Source organism: Cyprinodon variegatus, unplaced genomic scaffold, assembly GCF_000732505.1.
Source record: "Cyprinodon variegatus isolate N-32 unplaced genomic scaffold, C_variegatus-1.0 Scaffold364, whole genome shotgun sequence".
Taxonomy (NCBI): domain Eukaryota; kingdom Metazoa; phylum Chordata; class Actinopteri; order Cyprinodontiformes; family Cyprinodontidae; genus Cyprinodon; species Cyprinodon variegatus.
Genome location: NW_015150817.1, coordinates 285,730 through 299,309, shown reverse-complemented (window position 1 = coordinate 299,309; position 13,580 = coordinate 285,730). Strand labels below are relative to the sequence as shown.

The 13,580-nt window shown below is 40.7% G+C and overlaps 2 protein-coding genes across 2 annotated transcripts; both read left to right on the top strand.

The window, feature by feature from the left end:
• Nucleotides 1–284: 284 nt before the first annotated feature.
• Nucleotides 285–2,986, top strand: LOC107092043. The gene is made up of 3 exons (XM_015386319.1): nt 285–1,501; nt 1,574–1,678; nt 2,705–2,986. Exons 1-3 carry the CDS (start codon nt 1,075–1,077, stop codon nt 2,983–2,985), a joined length of 813 nt encoding a protein of 270 aa, XP_015241805.1. The 5' UTR covers nt 285–1,074; the 3' UTR covers nt 2,986.
• An 8,091-nt stretch (nt 2,987–11,077) lies between these two features.
• On the top strand, nt 11,078–13,303 carry LOC107092042 (caprin-2-like). The gene is made up of 5 exons (XM_015386318.1): nt 11,078–11,119; nt 11,299–11,314; nt 11,464–11,637; nt 11,714–11,833; nt 12,932–13,303. The coding sequence occupies exons 1-5, from the start codon at nt 11,078–11,080 to the stop codon at nt 13,210–13,212; spliced, it is 633 nt and encodes a 210-aa protein (XP_015241804.1). The 3' UTR covers nt 13,213–13,303.
• The last annotated feature ends 277 nt before the right edge of the window (nt 13,304–13,580 follow it).

Sequence of the window (13,580 nt, the reverse complement as noted above, 5' to 3'; positions counted from 1 at the left end):
CAATCACAGACTGATATGTCTGTCTGTCTCTCAGTCTAAAGCTGTCTAGTTTAACGTTTAGATAAAAAGTTGCTTCTTCCCTGCAAAAGCACTGAAAAATTAAACAGACTGTTGTGACTTTGTTTTATCTATAGTTGAATATTAACCAGGTGACATAGAATTTCACAGAAAGAGCAAACAGCATGAAGTCAGAGTTCTGGAGACACCATAAGGGAAGCAGGATGATTTCCAGAGTGTGGTTGTTATTGTGGTTCTGTGGTTTAACTTTGGACCACGGTATGTTCCCTGAAACACAAGTGACCACTGTGTCATGATGTATTTAAGAGATCTGAGCCACATACAGAAAACCACTCAGAGAAAACTAGAGAAAAGTTTAACAGGTTTATTCAGGAGTTCAAAGGGTTGGATTCGGGGAAACTCAGAGAGCTGGTGAACCGGAACTGGAAGTGAGAAGGGAAGTTCACAGAGGTTAGTTCAGGGTCCATGGGAACTTTGAACGACGTCTTGCAAACACAGAGATAAATGGGACTCACGATTGCGGAGAATGGTTTCTTTCCTGAATCCAGTCAGTGTGGGTTTTTCCAGAGATTGAGGGGCTCGTTGGAGGAAGGACAGGTTTTTTGGTGTGGTTGGTTCCTGAGGGGCAATGGAGCAGACTGCCACTTAGATCTCCTGGAGAACTTGAACGGGACGTGTGGAGATGAATCCCCTGCTCAGTGTGAAGCACAAACAATCCTTCCAGAGGGAGAAGGCCAAACATCCAGTTTGCAGAATGACTTCCTGCCGAAAGGAAAAAGACAAAGTCACGTTAGACTCAGAGAGACAAAAACTCAGTTAGACTCGGCTAAACTCAGCTTGGCTAGAGTACCCAAAACTGGCAAACACTCTGGCATCGAAGTAGTGGCAGTCCACCGCTTAAGAAGTCCTCAGTATCGAGCTACCAACCAGCCGCAGGTGTGTGGGAGGACCAATGAGAACAGGGCGCCACCTGGTGGTGGAGGGGAAAAAACACAAAAGCACAACCCACACAGACTGGATTCCTAACACGCTGAAACAGAGTCATGCTTTCCTAATATGTGCAAATTCCTCAAAGAGTTTGGGACAATGAAAGAGAAACAAGAAACTATGGAAACAAGCATAAATGAGAAGCAAGAAGCTCTGGAAACAAGGCTGAAGGAGACTGAAAAACTGGTTCTGGAACTGAAGAAGAAAGGTAAAGCTCTTTCTGAATTTATTGACAATGTATTTTTGAACAGATGCAGTTCAGCTTTTTTTCGTATCTATTTAGAAGCACAAAAGGTTGTATTTAGTGCCGCAGCAGGGGGAAGTGTAGCTATTGGGCCTTTTACTACAGATTCAACCATAATCTACAGAACAGTGATAACAAATATGGGCAATGTTTACAATCAGCACACAGGTGAGTTAACTTATATTTGTAATGACATATTGGTAAGGCACATATGTGACACTGATTGGCAGAGAGGAGCAGCGATGTGGACTGGTGTTTAGTATAGCCCAATTCCAAACTGGCCCCTAAGCACTAACCCTAAGCACTGACCCTCTGTTTGCGCAGTACCGCAGAGTTTCCGCAAGATTAGGGGCAGTACAGAGCACATAGTGACCATTCAGCCCTTATACAGCATCACCAGTGCACACTTGCTGGAATTGGCCTTTGGGTGTGAGGGTGGTCTAATGTCAAGGCGCCTTCCACAGCTGCGAGTGTTTCTTCTTTGGGAGTGACCCTCGATACTGAAGGGATAGCACTTAGGGGATGGTTTGGGATTGGGCCTTTATGATGAACACAGATTGAGATGATAGATGATGGGGTAGAGTCCAGAGGCAGATATAGGGGGGAGGCAAGAGCGCAAGAAGCATAATCAGGTTAATCAATGCAAACTTATTCAAGGTAATCCATCACCTGCTTTGCAAATATCATGGTCTCTATTTCTGAAGCACTAAATACAATCAGCTGGTACCTTGCAATCATAGTGGGGGTCTCGCCTACCACTAGAGAGCAGAGCCAATTATATTCTGCGAAAGTTTCAGGCCCTCATTCAAACACAGACATACCCTGTCGTGCTCGGATCAAGAGCTTTAGCAGGGGAATGCTGAGGCGCTCAAGTTATAGGGATAAAGGAGGAGTTTTACAAGACTAACCCTTTCCACGTAAAAAAAACACACATGCACAACCCTGTACTCACTCTCGAGAGGGAAAGGGTATTAAATTTGTGCAGACCATGCAGGAGCCCATTTCTCCTAGTGCCCACTCTATATAAAAGTTGCTGTTCGGATCCCTCATACCAGCTTCATTTCCAAAAGATATGCAGTTTCTCCACTATGTCACCACCAGTAAGTAAAAATGGGGACGAGCACATAGGATAGCCTTACATAAAAATATCACCAGAATGATTCACAATTAGGATTTTGATGATCCACCCAGAAAAAGAACATCCTCACCATACCTTTAAGTATATGAAAAAATGTAATTTTTATCATGTGAAATATTGTTCATGAAGATTATAATTGTAATACAATCTTTTCAACTATAATATTCCTCTCAAAGTTGAATATAATAATTGTTTATATAATGATATAAAGTTTTTATCCACAATGCTTTCCAGCACAGTGATAATAATGTAACAGTTTAACAGACTGGCATCTAAAAGGTGGAACCAATATCTACTAAACTTTGCTGTTCTTCCAGGTATTTTTGCTGCGTCTGTTGCAGGTACATATTACTCCACCTTCTTTTATCATGCCGGAGGATCACAAGTTTTAAGTCTAGCCCTTATGAAGAACAATGAGGGTATTGTGACTGCCTACGACCATAAGACATATCATGATGGGGTTGATAATGGAGGAAATGCAGCATTTCTGCAACTGCAGCAAGGAGACCATGTCTATATGCGGTTGGGTGCTAATACTCATGTCTGGTCGGACAGCCATATCACTACATTCAGTGGGATTCTTCTGCATTCACCCTGAAATGAAGAATTCAGGAGTTTTTTTTGTTTGTTTTTATCAATTGACCAACATGTAAATAAAATTGCATTACCATTAATATTTCTGGTCCTTTTATGCTGTGTGTGGACACATTTAATATAACTGAGATTAAAAACCTATCAATAATAAAAAAAGACCTTAAAAAGTTTTAAAATAAAAAATCTTTAAGTTGTTTCACCTGTTTGATTGGTTTTCAGTCATATTCCTGATAATTTGAAAACATATTGGACAAAAACCTGAGGAATGTATGTACTGGAGAATGGGGATGGCTGAATCTGTTTTTTTTTTTTTAACCAGATCTAATGATACTGGCATGCTCAATAAGAACCTCCCCCTCCTCAGCAGAACATAGGACAAGATCATTTTCTACATTTATCAGTTAAAAAAATTGGTTTTAGGTGTGGAAGTATTTTAATAATATGATGTATTTTGTGATACTGTCATGAAAATTTGTATGAAAGACTTAAAAATTCCTTTTTCGGGGAAAGGGTGACTACAGGGTTTAATATACAACTATACGACAATAATAGAAAAGGTAATTTATAAGAATAACTTTCAACATTCACCACAAAAAAAGAAAAATAAATAAAAAATACCACAGATATAAACTTGTCAAATATTTGTTTCAATTTGTTGCTCTGCGGCAAACCTCTCAGATTGGTGAAAAAAGAAAGTCACATGGTCCATTGCACTGCGCAGTGAACAGGTGCATCTTAAGCTGTGTGAAGCTCTGGAAGCCAGACTGATAAATGATTTGGGCCAACACATATTCTTCTTGTTGGTTTATTTCTTAAAGGATCTGTAGCGCTCTTTGATGCACTTAATAAGCGCATTTGCAGATCTTTTTTTAAAGGACACACAAGTTTTATTTAACATTTATTATTCATGCAAATGCACCTCTTAAATGTATAAATGTTCTTTTACAAGTCTGATGTCAGGGATAGAATAAATAAAAAATCCAGAGTAGTTGATCTGCAGCAGGTAGAAGTGCTTAGAAGAGCCAAAATAAAAATAAAATAAATATATTACCTATTCATTATAAATACATATATATATAATGGATATCCAACTTTTTTTCATTTAGTCCACCAGAAACACTTCTCAATTGAGAGCAAGGAGGTTTTTTAAGCTGCACTTTCAACAAGAATGTCTGATCACAACATTATTGGTACAACTTCAAAGGTCTCAATAAGACAATGTGAAAAGAGCCCAGACACATCCCCAAAGCTTCATCCTATGAGCCGTGAGGAACCCCAGACTTTAGGCCTGCAGTTCCATTGATTTCATAATTGCATTTAGATATGCAATAACTCCAAATGAATTCATAATTGATCGCCAGAGGTGTTTAGACACAATGCTAAAACAAAACTGTCCCCTAAAAACCCTTGAAAAGATATTATAACTGGTTAACATCTGGCTTCTTGCAAGATGGGGAAGTAGCTTTTGAAAAGATATGGAGAGTTGCGCTTCTTGTTGAGGTTCCGCCTTCCCAAACCATTTAGTGAGTAGGGTGAATGGACCATTCATTCCTTAAATAGCGAGTTTGCATAGGAGCAGACTCACGGGACTTTGCCAGTGGGTGTAACAGCGGAATAATGGCAGATAAAACATTCACATTCAATTGTAAGTTCAGATAATTTGCTGAATTTTCGAAACACTGACAGAAAATCACAAGTTAGGAAAAAGAAAATGAATAGATCATTAACTCCAAAAGGGAAAGGAAATTGTTTTATTTGACTATGTAAAAGTATAAATAAGAAAGGAGCATATGCTTGATGTCATGTGAATCTGTGCCTCAGAGCTACAGCCTTGCACATGGGGCCTCACTGTGTTTTCTTAGAAACAACTGTTTTCTTTTTTCCATATGAGAGAAGAGGCCATCCCATCTCATAAGGGTTCTACTGCATATATGGATAATTATTGTAATTGAGTTGTTCAATATAATTTGTTTCTACTGTAATTCTTATTCACAAAATAACATTAATATTGATTTGTATTACTGTAAGTTTACCAGCCTGTGTGAGGTAAATTCTAGATCTCGCTATATCCACTGTGGGGGTCCCGACAGTGGATATAGCGACAGTGGGGTTCAGTTAAATTCAGTTCATTTATATAACACCAATTTAAAACAGTCATTGACTTGAAGGCAATCCCTCACACCAAGAAAGCTTGTAGCAACAGTGGAGAGGAAAACTTCCTTTTAACAAGAAGAAACCTCCTGCAGAGGCTCGGTGTGAGTGGCCATCTACTAAGGTCGACTGGGATTCAAGGAGACAGAAGCAGATACAAAAGGGTAGAGTCAACCAGCTTCACTGGCGGCACCATCCAAGGAAACATAGAGCCAGGCAGACAAGCTCCAAGCCAGCTCCCATGTCAGAGGAAGAAGAAAGAACAAGCAGTCACAGTCAGAAACACAGGAATAAACTACAAAAATTGACAAACTCCAACATCTATAAACAAACATGTTATCAGAGGCACAGCTGATATTTCTCAACAGGATGGGGTAATGGCCAAACAGGACAGAACAGATGAAGCTACTATGATAAGCAGAGAGAGCATAAGGTTGGAGATTGAACTAACAAATACTGCAGAATGGGAGAATGGAGATAGAATGAAGCAGTTGATGAAAATGGGTCCCTATGTCCTCCAGCAGTCTAAGCCTAAAGCAGCATAACTATAGAAGAAGCTAAGGTTAACCTGAGCCACTCTAACTACAAGCTTTATCAAAAAGGAAAGTTTTAAGCCTACCCTTCAAAGTAGACAGGGTGTCTGCCTCATGGACTAAAACTGTTAGTTGGTTCCACAGGAGAGAAGCGTGATAACTAAAATATATCCCTCCTATTCCACTTTTAGAAATTCTAGGAACCACTTGTAAAAATGCACTTGTAAAAGATATGATCTCTGTTTTTAAGTTTCATCAGAACTGTGGCTGCAGCATTTTGGATTACCTAAAGGCTTTTAGTTTGTAGACTGACTGTAAAGAAATACAATAGTTACCCTTGAAGTAACAAATGCATAGACTAGATTCAGCATCACCCCTAGCCAGGATACTTCTAATTTTTGCAATTATGCGCAGATGAAAGAAGGAAATTCTAGAAACATCTTTGATATGGGATTTAAATGACAAGTCCTGATCAAACACAACACCAACATTTTTTACTTTATTATCTGAGATCAATTTAATCCCATCTGGATAAACTAATTAATTATCTTTTTTTTTTTTTTAAGACTCTGGTCCAAAGATAATAACCTCTGTTTTGTCTGCATCAGAAGCAGAAAGTTAAGAGTAATCCAGGTTTTTACGTCTTCAAGACATGCCTATGGTCTATGTCATGGGTGAATTCATCTGGACTTATAGACAAATTTAGTATCATCACCACAGTGCTTTCAATTCAGTTCAGTATAGTTTATTTATATAGTGCCAATTCACAAAACTTGTCATCTCAAGGTACTTTACTGTTCAACCAGATCATACAGTCAGATTGATTCAAAGTTTTCTATCTAAGGGAAACCAGTTGATTGCATCGACTCATTGACTCAAATGCAATCCCTTACACTAAGCATGCTTGTAAGGACAGTGGAGAGGAAAAACTCCCTTTTAACAGGAAGAAACGTCCAGCAGAACCAGGCTCAGGGTGAACAGCCATCTGCCAAGCCTGACTAGGGTTCAATAAGACAGAAGCAGAGATACAAAAAGCAGCTGTAAAAGGCGGCCCCGCCCTGGAAACACACCGCCAGGCAGACAAGCTCAGAGCCAGCTCCCATGTCAGAGGATGAAGAGAACACATCCAGCCAGTCACGGTCAGAGAAACAGGACCACACTGGAAAACAGGCCGATCTCCAGCATCTATAAACAAGGGTGGTTGATGGCAGCAGCACAGCTGATATTTCTCTCCAGGATGGTGTCACAGCCAAAAAGGAACAGACGAGAAAAAGCTACTATGAGAAAAAGCAGAGAGAGCAGAACATTAGAGATCAAACTAATAGATTCTGCAGTGTGGTAGAATAGAGATAGAATGAAGCAGAATGATTATATGGGGGTCCCTATGTCCACCAGAATTCTAAGCCTATAGCAGCATAGTTATAGAGATAGCTCAGGATAACTTGAGCCACTCTAACTATAAGCTTTATCAAAAAGGAAAGTTTTAAGCCTAGTCTTGAAAGTAGACAGGTTGTCCTTCTCATTGACTAAAACTGGTAGTTGGTTCCATAGGAGAGGAGCCTGATAACTAAAAAGTTTTCCATTCTATTTTTAGAAATTCTAGGAACCACTAGTAAACCTGCAGATTGAGAGCAAAGTGCTCTTTTAGGAACATAAGAAACAATCATATCTCTGATATAAGAAGGAGCTTGGCCATTTAAGGATTTATATGTCAGGAGGATTTTAAATTCTATTCTGGATTTAACAGGAAGCCAATGAAGAGAAGCCAGGATAGGAGAGATATGGACTGTCTTTTTAATTTTCATCAGAACTCTGGCTGCAGCATTTTGCATCAGCTGAAGGCTTTTAACTACAGTTTTTGGATTTTCTGATAGTAAAGAATTACAATAGCGCAGCCTTGAAGTAACAAATGCATGGACTAGTTTCTCAGCAGGACCCCTGGACAGGATACTTCTAATTCTTGCAATGTTCCGCACATAAAAGAAGGAAATTCTAGAAACATCTTTGATATGGGATTTAAATGATAGGTCCTGACCAAAATCTGAGGCCTGATCTGGGGCCATGAAAATATCATTAGCAACCTTCACCAGAGCGGTTTCAGTGCTACGATGAGCTCTCAAGCCAGACTGAAACTCTTCAAAAAGTTAATTATGGTGTAAGTGATCGCATGCTTGTTTGGGAACTACTTTCTCAAGATATTTAGATAAGAAAGGAAGATTGGATATAGGTCTATATTTGACCAAGTCATCTGGGTCAAGAGACGGTTTCTTAAGCAGAGGTTTAATGAACCTTAAAAGTCTTTGGTACATATACCTGTAACAAGGCACTGGATTGTTCACCCACTAATAGGGAACGTGAGCTGGGTTTAGACCGTGAGACAGGTTAGTTTTACCCTACTGATAATGTGTTGTTGCAATAGTAATCCTGCTCTTTCAACATCCATCCAGTGGACCATGCTCAACTGGTCAGACCAGGGATTAAATTGTCTGACTCTTTTTACTATCAATGTGCTCCTTGTGCATTACATTACAAGCAAGCGTGGAGTTTCTTTAAATTGCTATACAATGAGATACTCATCTTTATCCAAGGATAGACCTCACCTCTTCACTGCACTACAGAAATAATGGCCTCATTTCATAGCCGTCTCACTGCTGTCGAGTCGGTGGCAGGTGATAGCTTTGAGCGGCTAACAGCAGCCAAATCCACCATCCAAACATTCCAGAGCCAGACCAAGTCATTACTGGACCAATGCAATTATTAAGGCTTAATAATCACTCACAAAGATCTACTCCATATATTGAATATTCCTGAGAGGTGTGAAGATGACAAAGAACAAATAAAGTTCATGTTGGATGATCTGATGTAGGTAATGGGCCCCAATGTTTTTTCCACACTGCCTGAGCTGGAGAGAGCCCACTGTACCCCAACCTCCAGAGCCTGCCAGAGATCATCCTCCGCACATTCCTGGTCTGCTTCTCCAGATTCCAGCAGACTGGAGGATTCGCTGCACTGGGCCAGGAACCATTAGTACAACTACAAAGGTGCCACTATAGGAGTCTATTAAGATATTAGCACAGCACTCGATAAAAAGAGAGTTGTGTTTAATAGCGTCAAACAAGCCTTATATCAGAAGAACGTCAGATTCCACCTTCTCTACCCGGCCCGGCTGCTAGTGACGTGCAGAGACAACATCGTCACCTTCGACTCTACTGATGAAGGCCAGAAGTTTTAGAGGTTTGGTTTTGTAGAATAGGACTATGTGTCACCTTTGGGATTGAATAGCCTGACGATATTTAATCACCTGAACCTAATGGTGTATAAGTTTCCGGTATGCAGTGTCAACCTGTGGTCTACGGAGCTGAGGTATGGTCACTCAGTGATGTTATTGAAGGACTAATCAGTATTAAGCTGAGTTATATCCCAAAATGTTTCCTTTATACAAACCACTGCTTTTGAATTTCAACACTGAGGTTATATATGTTTTTAAATGTGTGCCTACTTGGTTGACTTGGTGCTGTTCAGCCTTCTGAACCAGGCTAACTGTGAGTGGCAACCTGCAGAGGCCGAATTGGGTTCAAGGAGACAGAAGCAGAAATAGGAAAAGAAGCAGAGATACAAAAGGTAGCTATCAACCAGCTCCACAGGCGGCCTAGTCCAGGAAACACACAGCCAAGTAGACAAGCTCTGTGCCAGCTCCCATGTCAGAGGATGAAAGAGAGCACATAGTGACAGTCAGAGAGACAGGAACACACTGAAAAACAGGCCAAGCTCTAACTTCTTTAAACAGAATGTTGATGACAGCAGCAAAATTAGAATTATAATAAACAAAATCCTCTACTAATCAAACAATACGTAGAAACTAACAACAAAGGAAAAAGATACATTCTCATTGACTATTAGAGATGTACATTTTCCACATGATTCAACTGTAGTAGCAGGCTTCTCATTCCTCCTTTTTCCTAAGTGCAATTTGCCCACAAACTGTAAAGAGACAGAGACTGGATCCAAATAAACCCAGACAAGTTAGTGACGTTTTTGAAGATTTATTGAGAGGGTTAATCAGAAAGCGGGGCTGGATCTGTGTGGGCAACTGGCTGCAGGAAGACAGGCGGGCAGATTGAGGGAGGTTTACCAGTTTTATCCAGGACGGAGAGGCAGGCAGTCAGGCGGAGCTTTTCAGAGTCAGAGATCCAGAGAGAGGGAAGCAGGCAGGCAGAATCAAACAGGGTTCGGGCAGGCTCGGAGTCAGGGGGCAGATCGGGTTGGAAACAGATAGGCGGTCAGGTTCTTCCTTTGATGCTGGATTATTCGTAGCTGGTTGGCTTGAGATAATCTGGCACCGAGGACAGATCTGATGGGGTTTTTAAAGTGCTGGAAGCAGGTGACTCCAGTCAGAGCTGATTGCAGATGAGTGGAGCAGAGCAGGTGCATGGACTCAGTGATCAGGCCAGAATCAGTGCAGAAACCATTAGACAAACCTTACAGAAAACTTCTGCCCAGCCGCTCCACAGCATCATCAAATAATACTTGGTTTGGGGTATATTTGGGTTTATTTCTTGCTGGTTCCTATTTTCTGTTTAGCTGATCTTGGTGGAGCTCAAGTTTACATGGTGAGTCTTGGCATGTAGTAAAACTGCTTCCAGATCAGCAAGACCACCACCTGCTCCAAGAGCTGGGACTAGATGATCTCTTCTAGCAGTGCTTCTATCTGAACAGGACCTAGTATCAGGATGGTAAAGTGCCTTGAATGTCACCATGAGAATTTTATAGTTAATACGAAACTGTACAGGGAGCAAGTGGAGCTGTCGGAGGACCGGAGTGATGTGGTGGATAGAGAGAGTTCTTGTTACTATGCGAGCAGCTGAGTTCTGGACCAGTTGTAGTATGTTGAGGGATTTCTGAGGAAGTCCAAAGAGGAGGGCGTTGCAGTAATCCAATCGGGAGGTGACAAGGCTGTATACAAGTATGGCAGTAGTGTATGGGGTAAGGGAGGGACGAGGCAGGTGGGAAACTGTCAGTTTTGGAAAGAGCTGATTTGGTGGAGAGAACCTCAGTTTTACTACTGTTTAATTGAAGGAAGTTATTGGTGAACCAGGCTTTTATTTCACAGATGAAATCTGTGAGGGAGGTGGGAGGAAGAGAGGATGATAGTTGCGTGGTGAGGGAGACCTGGGTGTAATCGGCATAGCAATGGAAGTGGATGTTAAATTTGCAAAAGATATTGCCAAGGGGAAGGATGTAGATGATGAAGAGCAGGAGCCCCAGGACAGGGCCCTGGGGCACACCTGAGGTAATTTGAGGGTCTTCAGTTGAATGTATTGAGTGGGATCAGAAAAGTAGGAAATAAACCAGTCCAACGGAGTGTTAGTGATGCCAATGGAAGAAAACCTACTGAGGAGGGGGGTGTGACACATGGTGTCAAAGGCTGCACTCAGGTCTAGGAGGAAGAGGATGGTGAGTAGTCTAGAATCCGATGCCATACACACTCTAATTTAATTAAAAGCAATGACAGATTGATCTGTCTTTCTGTCAGTCTTTAGTTCTCTAATTTCATGTTGATATAAAAAATTTTTTTTTCCCTGCAAAAGCGCTGAAAAAGTAAACAGACCATTTTGACTTTGTTTTATCTGTAGTTGAATATTAACCAAGGTACAGAATTTCACAAAAAGAGCAAACAGCACATCCGGTCAGTTAGAGTTCTGAAGTCACCTTAAGGCAAGCAGGATGATTTCCAGAGTGTGGTTGTTATTGTGGTTCTGTGGTTTAACTTTGGCTTTGGCTTTGGTTTCCTGAAACAGAAGTGACCGCTGAAACAGAGTCATGCTTTCCTAATATGTGCAAGTTCCTCAAAGAGTTTCGGGCAATAAAAGAGAAACAAAAAACTATAGAAACAAGCATGAACGAGAATCAGGAGGCTCTTGAAACAAAGCTGAAGGAGACTGAAAAACTGGTTCTGGAGCTAAAGAAGAAAGGTAAAGCTCTTTCTGAATTTATTGGCAATGTGTTTTTGAACAGATGCAGTTCACTTTTTTTTTCATATCTATTTAGAAGCACAAAAGGTCGTATTCAGTGCCCCAGCAGGGGGAAGTTGGTCTATTGGGCCTTTTACCACAGATACAACCATAATCTACAGAACAAATGTGGGCAATGCTTACAATCAGCACACAGGTGAGTCATTTTATATTTGCAAGGATGTATCGGTAAGGCTGTCAAGCTACTTGCAATTTAATGCAGTGCATTATTTCAGCTAGCTTAATCAAAGCAACTAAGTGCACTCTCTCTGCAGCGGGGAGAGCCTTTTACTGCAAAACTACCAGCAGGGAGCTGAGATACACATATGTGGCACTGCTTGGCTGAAAGAAGCAACAATGTGGACGAGTGTTCAACATGGCCCAATCCCAAACCAGCCCCTAAACGCCAACCCTAAGCACTAACCATCTGTTTGCGCATTTCCGCGGAGTATCCGCCACATTAGGAGACGTCCACACCACATAGTTACCGTTCAGCCTTAAATAGTATTATCAGTGTAGATTCGCTGCTATTTCCAGTGGGTGTAAGGGCAGACTCCACAGCTGCCAGTGTGACTAAATTGGGAATGACTCTGGATACTTAAGGGGTAGTGCTTAGGGGATGGTTTGGGATTGGGCCAACGTGTCGAGAACAGATTGAGACGATAGATGATGGGGCAGAGTCCATGGGCAAATCTAGGGGGGAGGCTGAGAGGGCCAGAAGCATACACAGGTTAATCATTGCAAATGTATTAAAGGCAATTCAATATTCATTATCTGTTTTGGAAATATTGTCTCTATTTGCTAAGCACTATTCACAATCAGGTCTTGCCTTGTGGTCATATCAGTGGTCTCACCAACCACTAGAGAGCGATGGCCTAGTGGTTAAAGTGCAGTGACAACTATATTCAGAGAAACATTCAGGGCCCTGATCAAACCCACCCACTGCCCTGTTGAGTAACAGCCTTAGTAGATGAATGCTGAGGTGGCTAAGTGATTGGTTAAGTTAAAAGAAAACACAATTATTTTAATATCAAATGTTTTTGATAAAGACAAAAATTTAAATAAAACTATAACTATAATATGTATATCACAGTTGAAAATAAATGTTTAAATAACAATGATATGTAATTATACATGTTATTTACATGTTGCTTTCCACATCACATAATTATAGTGATAGTAATGTAAAAGTTTTGCAGACTGGCATCTAGAAGGTTGAACCAATATCTACTAAACTTGTTTGCTTTTCTTCCAGGTATTTTTGCTGCACCTGTTGCAGGTACATATTACTTCACCTTCTTTTATCATGCCGGAGGATCAGAAGCTGTAAGGCTAGCCCTTATGAAGAACAATGAGGTTATTGTGACTGCCTACGACCATAAGACATCTCATGATGGGGCTGATAATGGAGGAAATGCAGCATTTCTGCAACTGCAGCAAGGAGACCATGTCTATATGCGGTTAGGTTATAATACTAATGTCTGGGGGGACAGCCATATCACTACATTCAGTGGGATTCTTCTGCATTCACCCTGAAATGAAGTATACAGGAGTTTTTTTGTTTGGTTTTATCAATTGATCTACCTGTAAATAAAATTGCATTATCACATTCATATTTCTGGTCCTTTGATGCTGTATGTGGACCCACTGGAATTAACCAAGATAAAAATGTATCAAATAAAGAAAAGATCTTTAACAGTTTTTGAAAGAAAAATGTTTTAATCTGTAGTTTGATTGTTTTTAGTCATATTCCTGATAATTGAAAACATAGTAGACAAAAACCTGAGGAATGTGTACTCGAGAATGGGGACAGCTGGGTCTGTTTTTTTTTCTCAACCAGATCTAATTAAACTAGCACGCTTGATAAAACCCTCCCCATCATTGTTAGAACAGAGGAAAAGTTC

What these genes read in the sequence shown, in the direction of transcription:
- LOC107092042 (XM_015386318.1), top strand. Translation starts at nt 11,078, where the DNA reads ATGGTGTCAAAGGCTGCACTCAGGTCTAGGAGGAAGAGGATG. An exon ending in TCTGGAGCTAAAGAAGAAAG is followed by an intron (nt 11,638 to 11,713) that starts GTAAAGCTCTTT and finishes ATATCTATTTAG; the next exon opens with AAGCACAAAAGGTCGTATTC. An exon ending in TGCTTACAATCAGCACACAG is followed by an intron (nt 11,834 to 12,931) that starts GTGAGTCATTTT and finishes CTTTTCTTCCAG; the next exon opens with GTATTTTTGCTGCACCTGTT.
- LOC107092043 (XM_015386319.1), top strand. Translation starts at nt 1,075, where the DNA reads ATGTGCAAATTCCTCAAAGAGTTTGGGACAATGAAAGAGAAACAAGAA. An exon ending in AGGAGCAGCGATGTGGACTG is followed by an intron (nt 1,502 to 1,573) that starts GTGTTTAGTATA and finishes CTGTTTGCGCAG; the next exon opens with TACCGCAGAGTTTCCGCAAG. An exon ending in GCTGGAATTGGCCTTTGGGT is followed by an intron (nt 1,679 to 2,704) that starts GTGAGGGTGGTC and finishes CTGTTCTTCCAG; the next exon opens with GTATTTTTGCTGCGTCTGTT.